The following is a 25,553-nucleotide window of genomic DNA, read 5'->3' as shown; positions in this document are numbered from 1 at the left end:
CAAAGCGCAATTGGTGCATGAGATGGTTAAGCTTTATTGTTGGTTACCTTTAGTATTGAATTAAATAGTATAGGAAAACAGTATAAAGTACATGGAATATGAGTGATTCTGAAGTTAGAGAGGTTTTAATGAAGAGATCTTGATTCGTTTCTAGAAGGGTGGATAACTAGACTTCTACGCTCCTCCTATTTCTGACCAAGCTGGGAGAGCTGTGGAGAAATGAATGGGTTTAGTCTTAAAAGCTCTGATACCACAAAATCACATTAACACTTAAACAAAACTAGGATTGAATAATGAAAACTACTGAATAATTTTTCAGCATACAGTCAGTGTCATATAAGTTCACAACTACAGGAAGAATTGGGAAAAGCGAAACCCTCCCCTTATTTTCACTCAGAGCAAAGCGGTAAAAGTATATTAACAAGAAATTGATGTGGAAAAAAAACTGGGCAAAATGTTTAAAAAATATTTACAGAGGGAAAGGCACGTTATGACTTGGTGTCAACTTTGTTAAGACAAAGTACAACGTAGATTTGCTTCAAGCAGCAAAAAGCATTCCAAGACACTCAAAGCAGTGTTGTTCTCTCCAACTCTGGGATAATCGGTTGGATTTTAGAGCAATGGATCGCGGAGCAGTTGATTTTTCACGGAATTCTGTCCTTGTACGTGAAAACGTATTTTGATGAATTTGTACTTTCAACTGAAGTGTGACGCAAATCGGGTGACACATCTTGAATGTTGCATGTAAATGTCCTGTTTTTTATAACATGCATTTCCTATCAGTTTATGCTGTAGAGGAAGTGATCATACCTGTTTAATGAACTGGGCAGCATTGAAAAGCTCACTACAGCCATAAAGAACCCGCTTCCCTTGCTTGGCCTGAAGAGAAGAAAATCATTACACTCGTCTTCATAAGCAAGTTCTGGTTGCACATTTTACATTTGAAAATGGGCACAGTCATACCTTTGTGTAGTCAACAAGATTCTGATACTCTATGTAATTGCCTCCACCAACGACAAAGACGATGGCCTGTGAAATGAAAATCTGTCATCAGTTGTTCAAGTTTAATCATGTGTGAATTTCAATGCAAACTGTACAAACGCTTTGTATTAAATAAAACCCTGTAATATTTCAATTGGCCCTCCTACAGACGTGAGCTCAGACACTCTGGGCTTCCAACTCACTTTGTCATCAGCAGGGCCTAATCTCCACTAGGAACAGAAGGCTATCTGTGACTAACATTAACCCAGCCAGGTTACAGCACATGGGCGCCAAACTGTGAAGATACCGTATCAACATCCTCATGGTGCAAAATGCTTTTGCCTTTTATACTCACCTCTTGAAAAGGGTTCTTGTTCCTTGGAATGGAGCTGAGGGAGTTAAACAGTTAGGATTAATTCATCATCACAGGCAGAGAGTGAAAATAGCTGATCGTTGTGGGGGAAAAAACTACAGATCTTCTTATATTCTAAATATTTTCAGTGGAAAGTTCCAGCTCTGGCAAGGATGTGCAGATCCGTTATTTACCTAACTTCAATACTGCCTTATGTATATGCAATAAAGACACAAGCGATTTAGAATTCCTCCATGGATCAAATGCCTTTAACATAATATTTAAATACAGTGGGACCAAGTTAAACACAGGGATGTATCATTTGAAAATATAAGGAGCCTAGTCTTCGTCTTCAGTGTCCTACCTCTCGCTTCCGCGAAGCATCTTGGGATCAAAGTATCTGTAGTCATCCGTCTCCTACAAAAATCACAACACATAACATTAGGGATTACAGAGCGCGTAAGCAAATTAAGGATGAAATAACACTCAGCGCACCCTCCCCACATCACCACCCTAAAAACCACCTCATCTATCTATATTAAATGCTTATCAAGATCTAATGCTTCCCAGCAACCATTCGTCTGAGAACCAGAAGCCTCAAACAGTAAAATGTCCTCCAGTTTGATTTAAAAAGCAAGATTATCATCTCTCTGCTTTGAAGAGTTCTGACACAAATTGAGGAGAACTGTCTCTGAGGCAGGGGCCAATGGCCTCCTACTTCCTCATCCTCTGTATCGGATGGGCCAAGCCTGTCTCTTCCCCCACGGGACCTCAGTCAGCCCGGCCTGGCAGGCCTGGCGCTCTGGTGCATACTTAATTCTGGGAAGAAATGCTTTGCCGTCAACTCGCTGAAAGAAGAGCCCCACTCCACATCCAAATGCTAAAATGCTCTAGATTTTTCTGCTATCGGTTTACCCTCACTGGGTAGCAAAGCACAGTATTAATAGTGAGAGCCGAACACACTATTGCAACCTGGTCGCACAGGCCCATCTGCAAGGACTATCTGACGAGTGGAGGAGGCAGGAGATTCTGAAGCACTCAGCCGCCCAGTGTCCCCAACAACAGCCGTATTGTGCAGAGCACTGAAATTCCAGTAGCTGAGAAAATGATAATACGGTTATGTTCAATTCAGGTTTATGGGTAGTGAAGGGGAAGCATTTCCAGTCGGTAACGGGATACGGCAATCTGTCCACCCCAGCTTTTAAGACCGAGAAGATCAGAGGGACCCTGAGGGTGTTTCAGACGGAAAAAAGGTCTTTATGTCAAGGTACGAGAAGGGGAATCTAAAAGGCCACTGTTACACAAGTGAATGATTGCAAGAGCTTATATGTTAGCTAGCTGTCTCAATTACAGCGTTTTATATTTAAAACACATCGGGATAGTTCTTGGAAGTGTGCTTAGGGAGAATTCAAGATGTCTAAATAGAGAAGAGTCCTATTATGAGGGCGCTGTCAAAGATTTGCCACATCATATCCTTTGTGGTAATTCCACATTAATAAAAAAATAAATAAAAAAAATTCAGCATTAATCATTCCCCCCACACTGTGCCGGCAGCTAGTTGATTTCAAAGCATCAGGAGAAATTTTCAAAGCAGATTTTTCCTTTAAGGTGATCCAACAATAACTTCAGAACCACCAGTGTGTTCAAATAACTGATGCTTTATATGCAGACAATGAGATCTTTAAACCTTAGCAGAACACAATCCAATTATTACTGAAATAGCTTCGGCTTCTGTACAGACGCCCCCTAGTGCTGCGCACCTGAGGGGTTTGCACCTCTGTTTCGCCTCACAAAGGTGAAAAGCCCAAATGGACTGCTTCCAAATCCCTTAGCCCTAGAAACGTAATACATCATGCTTCGGGTTTGCTCACTAGAAACCCTCTCCCTCTCTCTCTCTCCGCAGGTGTTCCCCTGGCTGAGACATTCGCATTAACCGTGCAGCTCAGATTGCCTGGATTGAAGTCTCGGCACACTCAAAGAGCCTCTTCAGTGCCCCGTTCAGAACAAATTCACTGTCCCATAGCGCTGCAGTGTCATATGCATTCAATCACAGTAGGAGGTAAAGCAGTCAGCCTTGGTGATGCACAATAACAAGTGTACACTGGACCCAATGGTCTTTAAAGATTTTTGGATTTAGACTTTTAGCTAACAATCAGAAAGATATTAATTACTATAAGAGTTTCATACTAATATAGCAGCAAAACAGGTTAAATATTTGTGCTTATGAGGGAGAAGTTAAAACGATGTAGGGAAAGGGAGAAATAGACAAGAGCGCTCACCGGGTTTGACTTCATTTCCATCAAATTGTCCAAGATGCGAGTAACTGGCAAGTTCTATATTAGAGAAGAAAATAAAAAAAATATATTAAAAAAAATAAACCAATCAAAAGCCCCTGTCCTTTTTCATATTGAATTTTTCAAAAGGAAAAGTGCCTCTCTCAACAATCATCATCAACAAAAATATTGAGGTCAATAAATCAAAATGCACTTGAAATATGATCAATATGGAAACGTGTACAAAACAGTTACAAATCTGTCAAAATTCTTGTTTATTTTTACGTATCAGCTGTCAGAAGGTCCGAGATGTCGTTGCCATAATGTGTTGCTATGGGTTTGCGTCTTGCTTCAGACTTGACAAAGTGGCATTCTGACACCACTTGCTGGCTAACCACTATTCATTTCATTCATTCTATAAACTATTCATTCAAATTTCTATTTGTTGTAATTATTCTGCTCACAGTAAAAATAAAATACAAGGTGTATATGTTAGTAGTAGTAGCACATTCATTACTGTGACTAGACAGTCTAATTACAAAAGCGACCGAGAACCATATATGGCTCTCTCAGGGAGTTGATTCAATTAAATTTAAAATGTAAAAATATTACAGAATTTATTGATGCCGGTGTGTCATGTACAGTATAATACCCCAACCAAATATGATGTGGCACAACAACCTAAAATTTCATTAGACAATTTGAAGTGGAGTGGCAATTTCCCAGTCTTATTCGTCATAAATTGGTTAAAAGCTGTATCCTTTTCTATTCACCTTCGTTAAAAACTGAAAACAGACAGTGGTTAATATAGTCCAAATGGACAAAAAAATGTGAATTTGTGGAGCGATTTGGATCTGCGGGTTGTCTCATTTTAAAATTGAATCAGTCACTTCAAAATCAGATGTGAATTGACTCCAAAGTACTCTGAAAACTATGCAGCACCAGAAGTTGCATTAATGGTAAGTAGTTCAATTTACTCTTATTTATGTACTGCAAATTAATTTACCATTTGATGAAACTATCATAGTTGGTTAAATTAAGTCCAAGTGCCCTACAGCCCTATTATGTGAAACGTAGGCTGTTAGTTTATTAAAACGTGCAAAATGGTGACGTGACATGGCCTGTATTTATGAAATGATCATATAAGGTTTATAGTGAAAGATGGAGATGCCTTTCTAGGAGATGCCCCTTTTTTACATTTGAGCCCCTGTCTCTGAGGAACTCTCTGCCCTGGTAATAACACACACATCCTCAATAAGAGGCACAATTTGAGGTGTAAATCGTTAAATTTAGCTCATGGTAGTCAATGCAGAAATGGATGGCTTGTTAATTCTTTTTTTCCTTAAGTGTAAGTGGTAATAATACTCACATGTTGTTTCAGGACCAGATTTTTCACCCCCTCCATCACAAATTGGGAGCCAGTGTTCATCACCCTTGAGAACAGTCTGAAAAAAGACAGGCCACTCCATTAAAAACACATCAACAAAAGGATTCACATTTTGAGAATTAAATTTGGTGTAGCCTCATACCCCATTGGTTTCACTCCAGTGCTCCCATAATTGGCTGGCGTCGCAGCCATCTTGGTGAAAGCTCTGGAAAATAGGTCATATTAGTTTGCAACACTACTGTTCTCATCTTTCTGCTGAATTTAATGTAGTAACTAGGCAAATGTGACAGCGTGTTATGGTGTGTTTGTTGACAATGGCCAGAACTTACTTCCACTGCTTTATGTAGTTAAGTGAGGATAGGTCGCAGCTTGCATCAACCATGGCTTTCTTGTACTGTTCTAGATCAGCCTAAAAAGAACCAAATATCTTTATTCAACACTCAACTCTCAAAGATGAAAACAAATGTCCACCATTCAAGAGGAGCTGTTTTTACAGAATGAAGGATGACATATAGCTCAAAAGCCATAAGCATCCATCAGGGTGAGGAGAAAATCTCATTCCTGTTAGAGACATACCACATGAGTGAGAGGGCCATTTTCATGTCAGACAACCTAATTACAGCCTCAGAAAACAAACACCAAAATGGCTGTTTTTGAAGTTTAAGCAAATACTCAGCCAACAATAACCCACGCTGGTTCACAAGGACACAGATGAAAGAAATGATACCAAAAGACATGGAAAAATAGTTCCAACTCTAAGCACACCATTCTGTTTTTGGAAAGTCAAAGCTTTTACAGCCTGCATTGATAAACATAATGGAGAGTGACAGTCAGCACAGGTCAGTGTGCTTTCTCCAGGGTTGAAATGTGGTCACTTGGACATCGTCCATCCCAGCTTGGTCCCACGGTTCCGTGCTCTCGCGTCGGAAGTGTACACAAGAACTCAAAACTTTCATTTGTATGGCCGTTTAAGAAACATCCCACAGAAGAGATCTTGCCATTAGCTAAACAATCCTGCTTTATCAAGGTACAAGAGTAATAACACTTGGCCGGGGCATCAAAGGGTGTCAGTGTTCCTCAAATCTGCGCTGCATGTGTCCCAAAGAACAACAAGGCTTTTGAAGACAGACTCTGAAAGTACAGTTTAAGAACCTGGGCTGAGCTTCATAGGAAATGGACAGAATGTTTTTGGCTCCATGTGTCCCCAAACAATGAAATCCATGCATTTGCCACTGATTATAATAAACTGTAGTGTTACCGAAAGTGCACATCAGGGTAGCCCACCACAGTCATCCTCGAACCTACGTTTTAGGATTATTTATCTAGTTAAAGGAGTATCCTGGGTTCAGTAGAAGTTAAGCTCCTTCAACATCGTTTGTAGCATAATGTTGATTATAACAAAAAATTATTTCCACTTGTCCTGCATTTTCTTTAAAAAAGGGGGGACAGAAAGAAGCAAAAATCTGGGTAACAGTGATGCACAAAGGAAATGAAAGGTGCAAACCCATAAATATTAAAATACCTATCGTTTCAATAGTACAGCCACAAGATGTAAACAATATGCGTACATGATTTTATTGTGAACAAATTGCTTAAAGGTATATCCAATTTTACACTTTTGTTGTCATGACAACATTACGCATAAAATGACAAGGACAACTTCACTGCTTAATACACAATTTTTAACAGAAAATGTTATGTCAGTGCTTCCATAAAAAAGTAAGCCACACAATTCACTTTTGTTGAGTGGTAATCAATATTATGCTGCAAATGCTGTCAATAAACTTAACTTGTACTGAACCCAGATTATTCCTTTAAGGTTGCTATGATCTGTGAAGTTTCTTATGGGATATAGTTTCTTATGATAACTACTTGATCATGACCGTGGTGGTGTGGGGCCTTACCTCAGATGGGGGCTGCTGGGAAGTGATGTAGTAGATCAGAAACAGCCTCATCTTATCCTCTGCTGTTCCAGCTACCAATAAGAACAACATTTATACAGTCATCATGCAAATGCATACAGTTACTTTAAATTCAAGAACTAGTAGAGTTTGTTGAAACAATCATTGCGCTCATCGGAACAATAAAGCATTGTGTATCACTTGAAAAAAAACCTGATCACTATCATTATAGTAGGTGGCCATTCCTGTGTACTCATAAGAAAACCCATGAACCAACAGAGGACCCTGTGGAGATTAAGAAACAGTGTCCTCTTGAAACCTCACAATGCTGGCAGGAGAGAAAACAAATCCCATCCTGTGGTAGCATCACAGAGAGCCTTTAAAGTGGGCCGCATCCCCCTAGGGATGTGATGCATTTCAGTCCGCTAAGCTGGAAAAATGACTGGATGAGGATGAGGGGGTGGGATAGGCTCTCATTAGGGGAAGGGGGTATGAGTTACTCATTCAATTAGTTTTGTTTGATCTCTCAGGATGGGGCTGCTCTTGGTAAAACAAAATTTTATGACAGTAAGGCAGTATGCCATGCTTTGAGGGATATAGTGGTGTTTGGATTACGGTCAAGCTCAAAGAGCATCTGACAAATCAAGGCTTATTAAAGCAATAAGCCACTTGAGGCCAAGCGTTACAGAGATTTTACCACAATTATGGGGTTTAGTCAGGCAGAATGTGTAGTTTGTCATGGTTGCCAAGCCACATATTAATCAAAGATCTTATTATTGTCATCATCAATATTATTACTATTACCAAGCAGTATTATTATTGGTTTGTAGCAACTTGTGCTGGTAGCGTAAAATTCAATTAATGTGCAGTCACCGTATGCATATTTTACAATGGCTTTGGGCAGGGCTCTTCCAATCAGATATTAGAGTACTGCCAAGTTATTTATTTGCGTGACAGTTCACATGGGATTGTTTTTACCTGTGGGCATTTCTACAGGGAATTGTATATAACTAAAAGACACTAGGGCTGCATGATATGAGGAAAAATCTGTTTTCTGATAAATCTGATAAAAATGATGGTCACACTTTATATTAAGTGTCTTTAACTACAATGTACTTATATAAAAAAAAACAATGTACTTATTGTGTCCATGTTTTTTGCAAAACACTTGTGCTCCTATTGAGGTGGGATACGGGTAAAATGGGACAGGTTTGGTGGTATGGGTAGGTTTAAGGGTAAGGGTCAACAGTGTAATTATAGATATCATTACAGAAATTAATTTTGGACGTAATTATATGCAGGTATTTTTAAACATAAGTACAATGTAAAAACATGCATGTACACAATAAGTGTATTGTAACAAGTGATTAATTTAAATGTTACTACACCGCCTAATATTAAGTGGGACCAAAATTACTATAATAAAAATAAAAAATAAAAATTATTATATTTAAGATGGGAACCTTTAAAGCTTCTCTTGTTGACAACAGCGGCTTTAGAACCGCACATTACAAGTTTGGGAAGATGCATGTTGCTTTCACAAATGCATGTTAATAAGTGACCCAAACTCCGAGAGGAGTTCATGTGGAGGAGCATTTACTGCCAACCAAGTCGCTCTGAGAAACTAAAAACCCAAGATCATGAGCTGCTCAATTGTGAAGGAGAACAGCGCTGCACTTCACTCTGGAACACCCAACGCATATATTTATTCATTCATATATTCATACATCACAGCCTTTGCGATTGGATAAGTCATATTGCTATTTCAGTTTTTATTTTGTTTAATTGTGCAGCCCTAATGTAATCTTTACTAGCATGAGAATACGCAGAGCAAAAAAGGTCTGAAATATTACTGAAATGGCCAATTCGGACAAGATTAAAATCACAGACAAGCTTTGGTAAATCTTTCATCACCCCACCTCCCTGTATGAAACTAATCCTGTCCAAATAGGGCTTAAGGTTCATTATCACAGATCTGAGATGGAACTGATGAGACTATTAGCCTTGAATGTTTAGCGCAAGGAAGACTCACCATCAGGATCACTGATAATGTCCAGCAGGGATTTATCGAGCGTGGATTTGCTCATAAGCTTCTCTTCGTACTCGAAGTACACATCAAGCTTACGGCTCTAAAGACAGACAGGCAAATTTAGAAGAAAACTATGCAACTCTACCTCACTGAAATAATATAATGTGCTGAGAAAATGTAACCTAAGAGATGAAAAACATTTTTCTCATTGAACACTGACCTTGATGTGGTCCAAAACTGCTGTGGCAACATTGGTGTGGAGGTCAATCAGTCTCTTCTTTTCCAGGAGCTCAGGAAGAGAACTGTTTAGAGAGAGAAGAGCACGCTGTTATCCTACTCTATACGCGTAGGGTCAGGCAGGGGTTCAAAGGTAGGCCCTTTGTGAGTGCAATGACTAATACATAATATCTCTCATGCAATATGAGACAAGTACTGGATGTAATTAGATTATATAATGATATATTTAATTTGCATAATTTAATAAAAACTGAAATATATTTAATGGTGCATTAAGCAACTTTTCATGTTAAAAATACCCGTTTTCTAACCCATACATGCTTAAACAATTGCCTGATGGGCTGAATGAGCCCTTCTCTGATCACTGAGTTCTCTTACGAGAGGTTCTCTCGTATTGCGTAAGTTTAGCTTACGCTACGGGTAAAGTCATCTTTTCTCGAGATATGAAGCAAAAAAATTATCCTTAATTTTAATATCTTGTCAACGCAGTGCGGCAGCAAGCTGACCTAGAGCAGGCAATCTAGCGTGCTCATAGGCTGCTCTGCGGCAACTGCAGCAGCCTATCACTGAGCCCTTGGCGTGACGTCACGTCCAATGAGCGCGAGCAGCGCGCCTACGCGTCACGGCCCGAGGCGGGGCGTGGCAGAGGGTATAAATACGGGCTGAGAGGCTGCTTTCACTGATTTTTGTCTCTTCAGCGAAGCTCTTCGCATCGCTGATCTTTGAGGAAGCCGCCGTTGAAACCAGCGCTTTGCAAGCCGAGGATTCTGCCTGAGGAAGCCGGCCGCCTTCGCCGCCTTCAGCTATCCCTGCCTGCTTCGCTATCCGGCGAAACATATCCTTTCTATTATGCATTGTATCTCATGTAAAGCTCCGCTCAGCGACAGAGACCGCCATGTTATCTGCGCTCTCTGCCTGGGACCGGACCACGCTGCCCTCGCCCTCGCGGCGGGTGGCTGTGAAATGTGCGAAGAACTGCCGATGTCGACCCTGCGGGCTCGACTCGCCTTGTTCGACGCTCCAGCTGTCTCTCCGTCTGCCTCCACCGGGCCGCGCAAGAAGAAGCGCCGCTCTCAGAGGCCACCGGAACCCGCAGCAGCAGCTGAGCGCTCGCCGGAGCCCCTCCCGCGAGCCTCGCTATCTCCATCTCCTCCCCCCCTTCCCGACGCGCAGCGGCCGGCCTTTGCCCGCACTGCCGTCGCCTCGGGGGATGAAGCGGACGACGCTGTTTTAACGGACAGCTGCTCTATCCTGGCCTCGGACAGCGAGGAGTGGTCTGGCTCCACCTCCTCTGCACAGGAGTCTAGCCGGTCCCGCGCCAGTGTCGACGCGGAACTGCTCCGCCTCCTCACCAAAGCGGTCGAACAATTGGGACTCGACTGGTCCCCACCGAGGGCGCCCGCGCCTAACCGACTTGACGGGTGTTTTCTGCCTAGCCGCCGCCCAGCGCCTGCCTCTAGGTCAGCACCTTTCCTGCCTGAGCTCCACACTGAGCTCTCTAAGTCGTGGAACGCCCCATTCTCCGCTAGACTCCGCTCACCGGTCTCCTCGACCCTCTCCCAAGTGGACGGGGCCGCCGAGAAGGGATATACTCAAATTCCCCCGGTGGAAGATGCTGTGGCAACGCACCTTTGCCCGCCATCCGCCAGATGGCGCTCAAAGTCTGCCCTGCCGTCCAAGGCCTGCAGGACCACATCAGCACTCGTCGGCCGCGCCTTCTCCGCCGCCGGCCAGGCTGCTTCCGCCCTGCATTCAATGGCTGTGCTCCAGATCCTCCAAGCCGATCTCCTCCGAGAGCTGGACGAGAAAGGCCCGGATCGCGCCGTTCTCACGGACCTGCGTAGCGCGACGGACCTCTCCCTTCGCGCCACAAAGTCCGCTGCACAAGCCATCGGGAGAGCTATGGCCTCGCTCACCGTCACCGAAAGGCACCTTTGGTTGACGTTGGCGGATATGAGCGAATCCGAGCGTTCAGTGTTCCTCAACGCACCGCTCTCTCCCACCGGCCTGTTCGGCCCAGCGGTCGCCGGGATCGTCGATCGCTTCTCGGAGGTGCAGAAGGCATCGCAGGCGATGAATCTCTTCCTGCCCCGCCGCTCGAGTTCGTCTGCAGGCCGCTCTCAGCAGCCTCCTGCACGGAACTCCTCTCAGCGCTCTGCCCAGCCTCCGTCTTCGCAGCGACGACAGGGCGGCCGCCCTAGGTCGCGCTCAACCAGCCGTCACAAACCGCCTCCCCCCCGGGGACCCCGGCCCAAGGTGACGCTCAAGCCTGAGCCCGCGAAGTCCTCCTAGCGGCTGCAAGGAGGAAAAGATGGCTGAGTCCCGCTGCGGCCGGACCGCCATCAAAGCGCCCAGCTCTGCCAGTCCCCTTAGAAAAGGCTACTGCAGCAGCTTACATCGCAGCCAACGAGCCAGTAATACAACTCTCTCGCCTGCACACAAACGCCGTTTTCACGGCGACCCAGAGAAATCTCATAAAGAGTATGGTTTCGGGTTTTCCGGCTCACGCCGAAGGTGTCATGAGTGTAGAATTTGTGCCCACGCCCCAGTGCTCACCACTACACACAAACACGATCTCCCCGGTAACGCTCACAGAGCGCACTCTCATAAAGCGGGCACGCGCCGCTCGAGTGCTAAAGGTAGAGAATGTGCCCGCTCTTCCAAGCCCACACCTACCCACTGCCCGCTCTGTCACACAGTTATCCCGGGACGCAGATCCTCTAAAGCTCCCTTACACTGGCCGTGTTGCATATGTAAGCCCTGTGCCCGCTCACGAGCGCGCGCACTTACTATCAAACACGTTAAACCTCATGCCGCTCTCGCGCCACGGGTTTCTAGCATCAAAATGTGCCCCGTCCCCAGTGACCGAGCCGTTATGTGCTGTACAGCCAGTCACCATTGTTCGCGAGCCCCCATATTCGAGCACCGGCAGCGCGCGCGCCGCCCCGTCCTCTCTGATAGAGGTTCCCCATCCCGCCCAGCGCGGCGATCCGAACCCAGAGATCATTCGACCCCTAGCTATGTGTGCGAAAGCATGGCAAGCTATCCAGGGCGTGTCAGAATGGGTGCTGAATACTATAATGCACGGCTATTCGCTTCAATTCGCTCGCCGTCCCCCGCGCTTTCTAGCACGGACAGAGACGAGAGTGAATACAGAAGTAGCGCATCTGCTTCAGGCAGAAATAGCAAAGCTGCTGCACAAAGGGGCTATAGAACAGGTGCATCCTTCTCAGAGCGAGTCGGGCTTTTACAGCCGTTATTTCCTCGTACCCAAGAAGGACGGAGCGCTGAGACCTATTTTAGATCTGAGACATTTGAACAAAGCTCTCATGAGACGGCCGTTCAAAATGATCACAACCAGACAAATCCTCGCGCAAATTCGCCCGGGAGACTGGTTCATCTCTCTCGATCTAAAGGACGCATATTTTCAGATTCAGATAATACCCCGTCACAGGCCATTCTTGAGATTCGCCTTCGACGGTCGGGTATATCAGTACACCGTCCTGCCGTTCGGTCTATCTTTAGCACCCCGTACATTTACGAAGTGCATGGACGCGGCTCTCTCTCCCCTGAGGAGACAAGGAATGCGGATACTGAATTATCTGGACGACTGGCTAGTCCTCGCGCAGTCAGAGGCAGAGCTTTTGTCTCACAGAACAGCGCTTCTCAGCCATCTGGAATGCTTGGGTCTCTCGGTCAACTGGACCAAGAGCTCATTACTACCCCGCCAGTCGACTTCCTTTCTCGGAATAGAACTGGACTCGGTGGCTATGACGGCCAGATTGTCAGAGCAGCGCGCGCGCCGCATTCGACATCTCGCCGCGTCTTTCCAGACGGGCAGTCAGGTTCCGCTGAGGACATTCCAGCGAGTCCTGGGGCATATGGCCTCAGCTGCAGCAGTGCTCCAGCTGGGCTTACTGCGCATGCGCCCGCTTCAACGCTGGCTGAAAGCGCGAGTGCCTCACCGAGCCTGGACGGCCGGCCGCTTACGAGTCAGAGTGAATCATGGCTGTGTTTCAGCCCTGCAGCCCTGGCTAGCAGCCGAATGGTATCGTACGGGAGTGACGATGGGAGTTGTCTCGCACCGGAAAGTTGTCTCGACAGATGCGTCCAACCTAGGTTGGGGAGCGCTATTAGAGGGCAGACCGGTCTATGGCCCTTGGTCAGACCAGGAGAGTCACCTTCATATAAACTGTCTAGAGATGCTGGCGGTCGAGAAAGCGCTCAAGCACTTCCTCCCATACCTACAGGGCCACCATGTACTAGTCCGCACGGACAACATGTCAGTGGTAGCCTATGTGAACCGTCAGGGCGGTGTCAGATCCAAAACTCTCTGCGCCCTGGCGGAACGCCTCCTTGTATGGGCTCAGCACTCACTGCGCTCGCTGAGAGCCGCGCATGTGCCGGGTCTCCTGAACGAGGGTCCAGACAGACTGTCCAGGGACAATGTTCCCCTGGGGGAGTGGTCTTTGCATCCCCAAACAGTCCAGTCGCTGTGGCGCCGTTTCGGCAGAGCGGAAGTCGACCTCTTTGCGTCAAAAGACAACGCGCACTGCCCACGGTTCTTTTCCAAGAGCGAGGACGCGCTGGCCCAAACCTGGCCCAGCGGCCCGCTTTACGCTTTTCCCCCTGTCTCTCTGCTGCCACAAGTCATCGGGAGAATCAGGGAAGCGCGCCACACGGTGCTCCTCATAGCCCCGTATTGGGAGAATCAGACGTGGTTCCCAGATCTAATACGGCTGGCGGACACACCCCCCTGGCCGATACCGGTGAGAAGAGACCTTCTCTCTCAAGCCCGCGGCTCGATCTGGCATCCTCATCCAGAGCGCTGGTCTCTGCATGTATGGATAGTCAACGGATACCCGTTGACTTGCCAATAGGGGTTGTGAACACGATCACACAGTCTAGAGCTCCCTCTACGAGACGGCTCTACACATCTAAATGGTCTGTGTTTAATAAATGGTGCACCGCCCAAGGGCTGGATCCACAAACATGTGAGGTGTCGCGTGTGCTTTGTTTCCTCCAAGAGCTGTTGGACATGGGCAGGTCCCCCTCCACGCTCAAAGTATATGTTGCGGCCATATCAGCTTTTTCCGACTCGGCGCTGGGCCGCGCATTAGGGAGGAATGAGCTCATTATCCGCTTCCTTAGAGGAGCTAGGAGGATGAACCCCCCGCGACCCCCCTCGGTTCCTATTTGGGATCTTTCCCTGGTCTTAGAGGCCATGAAAGCGCATCCCTTTGAACCCATGGAAACTGTGGATATGAAATACCTCACGCTCAAAACCGTTTTTCTGATAGCCCTGTCTTCAGTCAAACGTGTGGGTGACCTGCATGCGTTATCAGTTAACGCGGCATGTCTCGAGTTCGGACCTAATGACTCTAAAGTTATTCTCAAACCGAGACACGGTTATGTCCCCAAGGTGTTGGGCACACCCTTCAGAGCACAGGTCATTTCTCTCTCAGCTTTGCCGGCTACCGGCAGCGAAGTTGACAGTAATCTCCTTTGCCCTGTCAGAGCGCTGAGAAATTACATTACGCGCTCCGCCGCCATGAGGCGCTCGGAGCAGCTTTTCGTTTCGTTTGGTGGGCGCACCAAGGGTCTCGCTGCCTCGAAACACACTCTGTCCAGATGGATAGTGGACGCTATTGCAGCTGCTTATGCGTCTAAAGACCTGCAATGCCCTTTGGGCATCAGAGCCCACTCTACTAGAGGCATGGCCTCGTCATGGGCTTGGACTAGCGGAATTTCTATTCATGACATTTGTACGGCGGCGGGCTGGGCCTCCCCGTCTACATTTGTTAGATTTTACAATCTAGAAGTTCCCGCCCTGCAGGCTAAACTTTTATCAGTCTAAATCTCGCGTAGGCCGGCCCACTTCTGTGCGCGGGCTACTGCTGTTTGATTTAGCCCTCCTGGTTGAGCTGTACAATATAAGGGTTGGTTAGTCAGACCGGCCGCGCCGTTCTGTTCCCCCTACTATGTGCTTATGTACTTGCGCTAGCCATATCATTGGCCGCCTGGCTCACACTCTCGTGTTCCCCGGGCTTCCCTGGGACTCATTCAGTGGATGCCGGGCGCGCACGGCGTTGACAAGGGAGTTCCCGTAGCGTAAGCTAAACTTACGCAATACGAGAGAACCTCTCGTAAGAGAACGTACTCGGTTACCTAACGTAACCTCTGTTCTCTCTAGAGAGGGAACGAGTATTGCGTAACCCGCCGTGCTCGCGCCACGAGCTCACTCGCTTCTGCGACAAAAACCAGTGAAAGCAGCCTCTCAGCCCGTATTTATACCCTCTGCCACGCCCCGCCTCGGGCCGTGACGCGTAGGCGCGCTGCTCGCGCTCATTGGACGTGACGTCACGCCAAGGGCTCAGTGATAGGCTGCTGCAGTTGCCGCAGAGCAGCCTATGAGCACGCTAGATTGCCTGCTCTAGGTCAGCTTGCTGCCGCACTGCGTTGACAAGATATTAAAATTAAGGATAATTTTTTTGCTTCATATCTCGAGAAAAGATGACTTTACCCGTAGCGTAAGCTAAACTTACGCAATACTCGTTCCCTCTCTAGAGAGAACAGAGGTTACGTTAGGTAACCGAGTACGATTGTCTCTATAATCCTGTAAAGTAAAATAAATAAGAGGGATTCGGGCCGGAATTTTAGACTGGGCGTGACGTCATGCGCGTTCACGGCACGCTCACATAGCTATGTCTGGCAGGTTTGTGTATTCGCCGGCATTCTCCGTAGAAGATGGATTGTAAGAGACCTGCTTGTAGTTCATTTCAAACACCAACACAAACTCCACGCAAGATAAAAAAAAGAAAACTTGTCTCTAGTGCAACCAAAAGGGCAAAATTGGACTCAGACAGGCGTCGGAATAAGACGAGAGTAAACGGAAGGCTTTCAATAAATGGAGAGATCTCCGGTCTGCTCTAGGGCTCAAACGGGATGCTCAGTTGGCTTTTTTCAAAATATCTACAAAATAAATCTGCACTACATGTAGTTTAATGATTTGCTATTCGGTTCAAATATCTTGAGTGTGATATAAAATGCTGATATATAAGTTAGATAATTAGACACAAATTTTGAGCAAATTACTGCTTAATTAGGATGTATTGCTATTGGAATATGGTACTTAGCAGATCAATAAAACAGGCTAAACCCCCGCAAATCTTCGGCGGATTAGCCTGTTTGGCTTTTATGGTAACGTCATAGTGCAATTTAATTGTTTATTACCTTGAGACAATTGAGTGTACTTTTTTGACCGACTGTGCTTTGAGCTTTTACAAAGTAACAACTTATATTGTTCATGAACGTGTTTCCATAATAATACAATCATAAGTGGATACAGTAAACACATAACACAGTTCAACATGGAGATAGATGGAAATAAAAAACGAAGTTTTCTACTACCCCCGTTTTTCCCTCACACATAAGTGTGTAATTTACTCAATTGCCTTTCCTTTCACATATTTAAAATGACTTGGAGATTTATAACTTTATTACCTCTGAAGACATTATGATTGTAAACAAAAGATTTGCGGCTGATGCTCCTTTGGTTATGAACAGCTCGTGCTCGTGCAAGCGTGCGTGTGGTCCATGAGCGTGCACATCTCTGGCTGCAGTTTCACTTGCCGCCAGAGGTGGCATAGTTCTGCAAAAACTCAGAATCTTGCTTAATGCACCTTTAAATATGTTAACTAAAATGTTATCCATCTGTTTTCAAACCCACATCATTTGAATATCACAACATCGATGTATGTCATAAAAAAACGTGCACAATACACAGAATTATTTACGAGAAGCAAAGGTCCAGCAAGTACACGTGTTTCTTGGAAAACGCACACTACCAGAAGTTTTGAATGCATCATTGCTTTCCGAGAAGAGGGAGAACACGCTGTCTGTTAGAGATGATAACGTGCATAATACATAAAGCACATGAGTATAAATGTATTCTTCACTTGCTAAAATTTAATCAGAATGATCAGTGAACTGAGTGAAAAACTTCACAACGTCACATCGTTCAGTGCGTTGGATTTGACAGACATTTTTTTTATCCACAAACTATGCATTCTGATTTTCATTCTGACATTACTGATTTGGAATTTTCTATTCATGACTGAATTTATTTCCCCTTAATTTTGGCAATAGATGAACTTTAAATAAGCGATCTTGAGATGAGTCCCTCTAGACGTCCATTTTGACTCTCATATGCTGTGTAATATATATTATAAACTTGATAGGTGATTTTTTATGAAATGTAGTTTGATCACTATCTTTTCATTTGTTTAAAAGATTAAGGTAATTATAAAAGTTTAATAAAATGTTGCTTAATTTTACATGATTTGTTCAATTTAATGACCCCTTAGCAGATTTTAAATCATAAGCAAAATATATTATAATTTATATAAATATTATTTGGATAGTATGCTTGTAATTTACATTTATATTAATATAATTTATATAAATATTTTAAATTATATTTCCGGCATTTAAAAAAATCCATCCAAATTAATAAGCACGTTAATAATTAACGTTCAATACATCATACTGGTACTTTACGCAAAAATACACGATTACTTCATGGTACAAGGAACTTACCTGACGGCTGAGGTAAGTTTGGCAGTGTTATCTGACAACATACTAATGGCTCCATCATCCTCCCCTTCTAAGCCCTTTGAAGAAAACCACATTTATCCGTGTTAACCAGCATGCAACAATTCCTTCATATATAATTTAGCATCAGCCTTATCAACCTACCATGATGCTCTTGAGGCGTTTAACGTCATCCTCTTGGGCTCGATATGTATCCAGTTCCTCCTGCACGGCTTCTGCAACCTCAGGGAATGGACTGAAATGGTGCACAGAAATCAATTAAATGCTTTTCTGCAGAGGAGGCTAAAAATAAGTGTCATTAAGATGTTGTAAATAAATCTGTGTAATCTGCTGGATAGAGTCCTGAAAACAGGAATGACACTAAAACAGTTTCCAAAACACCGAACTGATGCAATTTTGCAAAAAATTTTAAACATTAGCAAACATTCTTGAATATTAAAGAACACTGTGACATCTGACAAACCAGATGAGTGAATTAAGACAACTAGGAATGCTTTCCTATCAAGCATTTACACGTTTGCAGTTCAGTTGGTTTATTAAATGTCCTTAAAGGGATAGTTCACCCAAGACAATTATGTCATGTCATTACAAACCTGTATGACTTTCTTTCTCTGTGAAACACACACAAAAAAAGATATTTTGAAAAATGTTGGTAAGCAAACTGTTTTGTTGGCCACTGACTTCCATAGTATAAAAAAAAAAATTACAAAAAAAAGGTTTCCAATTTGGAATGACATGAGGGTGAGTAAATGATGACAAATTTCCTTTTTGGGTGAACTATCACTTATTTAAAAACTAGGACAGAATAAGGTCTCTGGAAACTTATTAGCAAAATGTAGAGAAGTAACAGTCAAAAGCACTTCCATCAGACACATTATTACACAGCCATCAGTTTAATAGATTTCAAATCAGAAATACTAAATGCTTGAAGAAAGAAAAAACAATTAAAGCCTTTATTAAATGAACAATAATTACCTTAATTTGGATACATGATTTGTATCAGCAGTAAATATTTACCTTCCTTTGTGTTTTTGCCAAAATCTGTCAGCAGCAGTGAGATCATAGCTCTTCTTGTTTTTCTTTTTGGGTCGAGCTCCTGCTGGGCTGGCCTCTGACCCTTGAGACTCCTCCACACTGACCCGGTTCAGGTGGAAGTCCTGATATAGGGCATAATGTTGGTTAGGCAAGGCAACAGAACTGAATCAAAACACAATACAGGACATAAAACACAATACACGCCAATAACATTTTACTCTGAATAAAAAATATACAGTGCTGCTCAAAAGTTTACACAGCCCTTGCAGAATCTGTGAAAATGTGGATAATTTTAACAAAATAAGAGGGAATCATACAAAATGTATGGTATTTTTTATTAAGTACTGTCCTGAATAAAATATTTTACATAAAAGATGTTTACATATAGTCCACAAGACCAAAAATAAAATGGCTGAATTTATAAAAATGAACCTGTCCGAAAGTTTATGTACCCTTGATTCTTATTACTGTGTGTCATTATTGATGACCAATCAAATTATTTTATTTTTTTGATGGTTGTTCATGAGTCCCTTGTTTGTCCTGAGCAATTTAACTGCCTGATGTTCTTCAGAAAAATTCTCCAGGTCCCAAAAATTCTTCAGTTTTCCAGCATATTTGAACCCTTTCTTGTGGGGACTGTATGATTTTGAGATCCATCTTTTCACACTGAGGTCAATTGAGCGACAACTATTAAAAAAAGATTCAAACATTCACTTATGTTCCAGGAGGAAGCACGCTGCATTAAGAGCCAGGGGGTGAAAACTTTTGGAATTTGAAGATCAAGGTAAATTGTACTTATTTTGTCTTCCGGGAAACATGCAAGTATTTTCTGTTGCTTCCGAAGTGCAGTACTAAATGAAGAGGAATTGGACATCTTCAGCCTGTTCAAAAGCTTTAACCCCTCGGCCTCTTAATGCATTGTGTTTCCTTCTGGAACATCAGTGAATGATTGAACCCTTTTTTAATAGTTGTGTTTGAGTCCCTTAATTGTCATCAGTGTGAAAAAATGGATCTCAAAATCATACAGCCATTGCTGGAAAGGGTTCAAATAAGCAAAAGATGCAGGAAAACTGAAGAATATTTGGGAGCTGGATGATTTTTCTGAAGAACATTTGGCAGTTTACCTGCTCAGGACAAACAAGGGACTCATGAACAACCATCACAACACAAAAAAACAGTCATGGATCATCCAGGTAACAACACACCATATTAAGAATCAAGTAATATGGTAAACTTTTGTAAACTTGTAAAACTTTGTAAACTTTTAACTTTTGTCATTTTTATAAATTCAGCTATTTTTCTGTCTTGTAGTTGTGGACTACATGTAAACATCTATTATGTAAAATATCATATTCAGGACAGTAAAAATAACTAATTTTATTTTTAATATTTAAAAAAAAAATTGTGTTGATTCTGCAAGAGGTGTGTAAACTTTTGAGCAGCACTGTACATACAATAAAATTCCATTTAGCATGGCAGAGCACTGCTGCCATACAGGGAGTTGAGAAAAGCATTTTTGAGATGGTGGAACAAAATACCTACATGATTAATGATCACTGGCACAAAAAGCAACCCAGCACGTACATTCCACATTTCATGAAACCCTTTTATCATACGATAACTGCAGTAACTTCATCTTTCCATATGACACAACTTGAAACTATTTGAAGTTTCCATTTAGGAAAAAAAAAAAACATTAACACTAGGAGTAATAATTGTGGGTCATGTCAGGATATTTTAGGTTCTGCTCACCAGCACATCATGAATGAGAGCCTGATACGTCCATGTGTGGTGGAGAGGAGTTGCTAGATCCAAGTTACGATCTGCAAGAACAAACAACGGCCTCTGGAAGCTGTGGGAGAGGTGGAGGGAAAGATGGGAGATTTTTTATGGCCCAAAACTTCTACATCTTTCTTAAGATGTCCTAGTATAGTAGAGTCTGTTAGTCTATTTATCCATCTGTCTGTCTATCCATCCATCCATCCAGATTTGTGTCTTGGATTATGCTTTTATAACAATAATAAATAGACTAAATACTTTACAGAGATTTATGGCTAACTAATATATATATTCTGTTCATATCAGTTGCATGGAGGTTTGCGAGTGTGTTTTTGCTCCACCTGAACTGGCCAGTGCCCATGGTGTCTCCGGTGAACAGGCTGTTACGAGCATCTCGCAGATTCTCTCTCAGTTTCTTGTCAAGTTTCTGTGATAAAAAAAAAAAAAGTGTTAAATCAACATGACTAATTTTTCCAGTAGAAACGAGTTGTACAATATGAATAAAATAAATTAATCCAATAACCTGAGCGACAGGTGTTAATTTTGTCTCATATTACAGTGAGACATTCTTTTGCTGAAACTAATCATCTAAAAGTTCAGCACTCTAGTGAAAGCGAGCCAAGGTTGGACTGAGTCCCACATACGGAACAAAGAAGAATTCTGTACCATCAGTGAAACTGAATTAAGCGACTGTATCAGTTTGCACGCTGTGCACATAAACTAGAGTATAAAATGTACAAATGCACTGCAACAAAGAGATTATGTAGGGGTTGAGGTGGTCATTTGACCACAGCCATGCTATAATACTCTATTTCTGAATTCGTAAACCCCGCTTTACTGAGAAGTAGTAAACAAAGGTGTCTCGGTCTGTTTAAAAAGAAATTGAGGAACATTAAAAAACAGAGCAGTGGGTTTCTTACCACGGCTACCATTTCGGCAGCATTCCCTCTTGGACATCGGATTATTGGGACAGCACCTATGATAACAGGAAAGCTCACTGTTCTGCCAATAGGAGGGTGCATTAAATATCTGCTCACAGGCTCCCAAGACACACATAATCACATTTCAAAAACAACAATACAGGCTTGATCAATGTACTTAATTTGAATTGTGAAGTTTCTGCCATTTACAATTCTAGTAATCGTGTAGTATGTAAATAGACCTAAATGAAATATTCAATGCGTATCTAAATGTTTTTGTCTTTTGAGCAATATACAGAACAACATTGGGAAGGTTCTGCCACCCAGTGGCTCTTTATGACAGTTGAGTGTAAAACTAATGGCTGTAATGTGAGAATTAGTATAAAAACGTCTCTTTAATTATGATTAAATATCAGGTCTTTAATCATGAATACTTCATGTACCACGAAAGAACTCTGCCTTATTAGAGTTCAGATGGATTATAAAGAAACGAATATCCCCATATGAGGAAAGGATTGTGTCTTAGCGCATAAGATTTAGGGAGCAAGAAAAAATTGAGTATTTTCCATTTCTGTGCTAAAGCATCTTTAAAGGTGAAGGGTGTTATTTTTTTCCGGATGTTAAAATATTTTGTCCTCCTAGGCCAGCTTAATATGCAGAAATCTAAAAGTAATTTGTTGTCTGATTCACCTCAAGAGTGTAAACAAACACTCACTAACACGGAGTTAGTGGTGGGAATTTCATGTTTGGTCAAACAATGCCCAGACAGAGGGAGTGATTGGGAATCATTAACCATTATTTTATGCTGTTTCATTTGGTGCTAATAGTGGCACAGAAATCTTTAAAAATAAATGCTTCTAACTCATAAGTCATTATTTACAATACACTGCTGTTCAAAAGTGTAGGGTCAGTAAGATAAAAAAAACTTTTATTCAGCAAAGAAGCATTAAACTGATCAAAAGTGATAGTTAAAACATATATATTATGTTATTATACATGTTACAAAAGATTTCTGTTTCAAATGAATGCTGTTCTTTAAATTTCCTATTCATCAAATAACTGCTTTCAACATTAATAGAAATGTTTCTAGAGCAGCAAATCAGCATATTAGAATGATCTATGATCTATGAAGGATCATGTGACGCTGAAGACTGGCTGCTAAAAAAAATCAGCTTTGTCATCACAGTATTAAGTTACACTTTAAAATATATTAAAATAAAAAAACAGTTATTTTAAATTGTAATACTATTTAACTATAAATGCAGCATTTGTGAGCAGAAGAGACTTCTTTCAAAAACATTTAAAAAAATATTACTGACCCCAAACATGGCATGGCAGTATATGTCCATGAAAGGATAAAAATGTGTGTCATTATTTACCAAGAGTGACAAAGAAGCAGAAGAGACTATCCACTATTGTGTCCATAATGCCCTCCATGTCTGTGTCCATGATATCTGGCTTATTAATTGCTGAGGGGACAGAACAGTAGCATTATTAATAACTTTGTTTAGATTACAAATGAAATGAATAAGTCAATAAGTCAATATTTGAAAACAGTCTAGCAGCTTACCATGATAGGAGATGTGTTCTTTGTTTTGATTGCAGAGAATGAACATATCATCTTCAAGTGTGATGAAGTTCAAATATTGATCAAATACCTGAGGAGGGACAGAACAGTCTGATACTTGAACTGCATAATAAAAATGAGCAGTATGTTATTTGCCTTTCCTCAGGAATTTAAAGAGCTCGAGCAGGAATTAAAAACTCTAGCAAACTGAATCGGATTTACAACTAACATTCACAATGAATAAATGTGTTTGACTTACTTTGGTCACCTGGTTTACAGCATTAGCTGTTAGAGCAGCACTTGCTATGTCCTCCAACTTGCTTCTGGAGATTGCGGAGATGAAGTTCAAATAGTAGGACTCATATAATTGGTTTCGTAAGTCCTGTGATGGTGAAAATAACCAAACCATTAGTTTTGCAATAGTGTGATCTTCACAAATTGTCCTGGAACGGGACTGACAAAAACACTAATTCAGTTGTTTAGTTAACATATTTACTTGACATATCCTGTCAACGTTCTCCTCTGTGGGCATTACAAAGTAAACGGCAGGAACATCTGGAATGGGGTCGCGATCTGAGTGCAACAAGCTACAGGAAACAAACAAAATGTAAACAATCAATCTCATTAAATCACTGATTTAAAAAGAAAAATTCTTAGAGGTCCTCACAGGTGCAGAGTGATGCCCATGTCTCGTAACTCTTTCACAGACAGCAGAGGAGATATGATGTCTTGGCCAAAGCGATCGTAAATAAGTACCTAACAAGAATTGCAAAGGGTGAGTGTGCATGCAAATTATAACTATAAAAGCATCACTGAGTCATGTTTAAAAAGCACTGCATAGTGGATGAGGAAACCCCAAGGTGTTTGTTGCCTAGACTTACCTTCCATACCGGCTCAGCTGCTGTGTTTTTCAGGGGTGGCGCATTGAAGTTAAGCATTCGCTTCAGAGCAGCTGAAAATAAAAACATGAAAAATGTATATTTTAAATCACCTCTATCACTATTTAAAATATCACAAACAGACAAATATAATTGTTTGTGATTTAAAGGACTCGGTTCATAAACAAATCATTTTAATACAAGTTCTGATACCAACATACTTTGGCAGTATTATATCAGAAACACATCATTTTCAGAATTAGCCTATGTATTTTAAACAACAAATGATCTACTGCATATTCATTATGACGAATAACATTTTACATAGTCATATTCTATTATCATAATTTGTATGATATGCATACGAATCTAAATTCTACCAACACACAATACAATCTTTGTAGCGAACACTTGTGCAACGTTCACACGCTGCCCATTAAAAAAAAAAAAAAAAAAAAAATTCATCTACTGCATATTCATTAAGACGAATAACATTTTACATAGTAGCAGCTGCACAGCGACTGTCAATATCCATAAATGACGATGACAACCGTAAAAATAATAACCTCAGCATAAAAACTGTACCCACGAAACATTAAGTTCAACCATGATTATACTCTACCACAAAATATTAAGCTTAATAGTTTTCGCTGTAGTGAGTTTAGCTAGCTTGTCAAATCAAATGATGGGTTCCTTCTGAAAGGTAAACGGGATATTAATAGCTGTAGATTTCATAAACGAGCTGGTTGACTGTACGTAGTCATAAAAGCACAAATGCTTATTTAACTATTCATGCTGGATAAGTCCTTTCATTTGATGTTAACCAGCTGCTAGATGAACAACACGGTTAGCATCCACAGCTACACTGACAGGACTGTATAATTTCAGCTGTTATGTATTCAGTACTAATGTATGTATTTTAAATAAATACTTTTTTTTTTTTAAAACGCATGACAATCATCAACATCAACAGCACTGAGTGTTTCAATATAAATTCAAACTTATGGACAGACCTGTCTGTTTTTCCCGGATGGAGGCCGCCATCTTTACTGTTTATGCAGTGACGACTGCGAGGGTGACGTGGCGACCGGCGAACCGCAATCAGTATTCAGAAACGCGCACCGACACATGATCAATGGCATGAGTTATTGGGAATTTTTTTTTTAAGAGTAATGTCTCAAGACTGGTTGAAAAAATACACTATTCATTAAAAAAATTCCATAAATTAAAGGTCCAGAATCATTTAATACAGACAATGGAGGACACGGAGGGTAACAAAAGTAAAAAGTGTAATAAGTTATAATATACAGAGTTGACAAGTTATCATGCAATCTCAAACTACATCAGGAGAAAAAAACTACAAGAACAAATGCAAACCTGCTTTTGTATGATTCTAACAAGGCTCTCTGGCACAAACAATAAGATAATTTAACTCATTAACAACTAATTAATTTGTGGTGGGAGCAGCCAGCTATTGTGTGGCAAAAAGAACTTGCAATTGCACCATCTTGTGGCTACCGGGAAATTGCAACCTTGTTATTGTGAACTGTTTTTGTATGAAAAAAACTAAATCACTGCTAAATAACAATGCTTTTCAGAAG

General features: G+C 42.1%; 1 protein-coding gene across 1 annotated transcript; it reads right to left on the bottom strand.

Moving 5' to 3' along the window:
• Positions 1–14: 14 nt before the first annotated feature.
• On the bottom strand, positions 15–25,057 carry scfd1 (sec1 family domain containing 1). The gene is made up of 25 exons (XM_082142791.1): positions 24,966–25,057; positions 23,956–24,026; positions 23,742–23,830; positions 23,571–23,661; positions 23,334–23,456; positions 23,078–23,165; positions 22,887–22,976; positions 21,508–21,563; positions 20,929–21,014; positions 20,561–20,660; positions 18,791–18,930; positions 17,918–18,008; positions 17,759–17,832; positions 9,144–9,225; positions 8,927–9,023; positions 6,898–6,968; positions 5,323–5,402; positions 5,136–5,198; positions 4,976–5,051; positions 3,613–3,666; positions 1,698–1,750; positions 1,337–1,370; positions 964–1,029; positions 811–879; positions 15–209 (listed from the first exon to the last, which is right to left on the bottom strand). Exons 1-25 carry the CDS (start codon positions 24,994–24,996, stop codon positions 186–188), a joined length of 1,899 nt encoding a protein of 632 aa, XP_081998917.1. The 5' UTR covers positions 24,997–25,057; the 3' UTR covers positions 15–185.
• Between the last annotated feature and the right edge of the window lie 496 nt (positions 25,058–25,553).

Source organism: Leuciscus leuciscus, assembly GCF_965113295.1.
Source record: "Leuciscus leuciscus genome assembly, chromosome: 17".
Taxonomy (NCBI): Eukaryota; Metazoa; Chordata; class Actinopteri; order Cypriniformes; family Leuciscidae; genus Leuciscus; species Leuciscus leuciscus.
This window is presented reverse-complemented; position numbering and strand designations above follow the sequence as displayed.

What these genes read in the sequence shown, in the direction of transcription:
- scfd1 (XM_082142791.1), bottom strand. Translation starts at nt 24,996, where the DNA reads ATGGCGGCCTCCATCCGGGAAAAACAGACAG. An exon ending in CTGTAAACCAGGTGACCAAA is followed by an intron (nt 23,166 to 23,333) that starts GTAAGTCAAACA and finishes GTCCCTCCTCAG; the next exon opens with GTATTTGATCAATATTTGAA. An exon ending in ACAAGAACCCTTTTCAAGAG is followed by an intron (nt 1,030 to 1,336) that starts GTGAGTATAAAA and finishes TTCATTTCACAG; the next exon opens with GCCATCGTCTTTGTCGTTGG.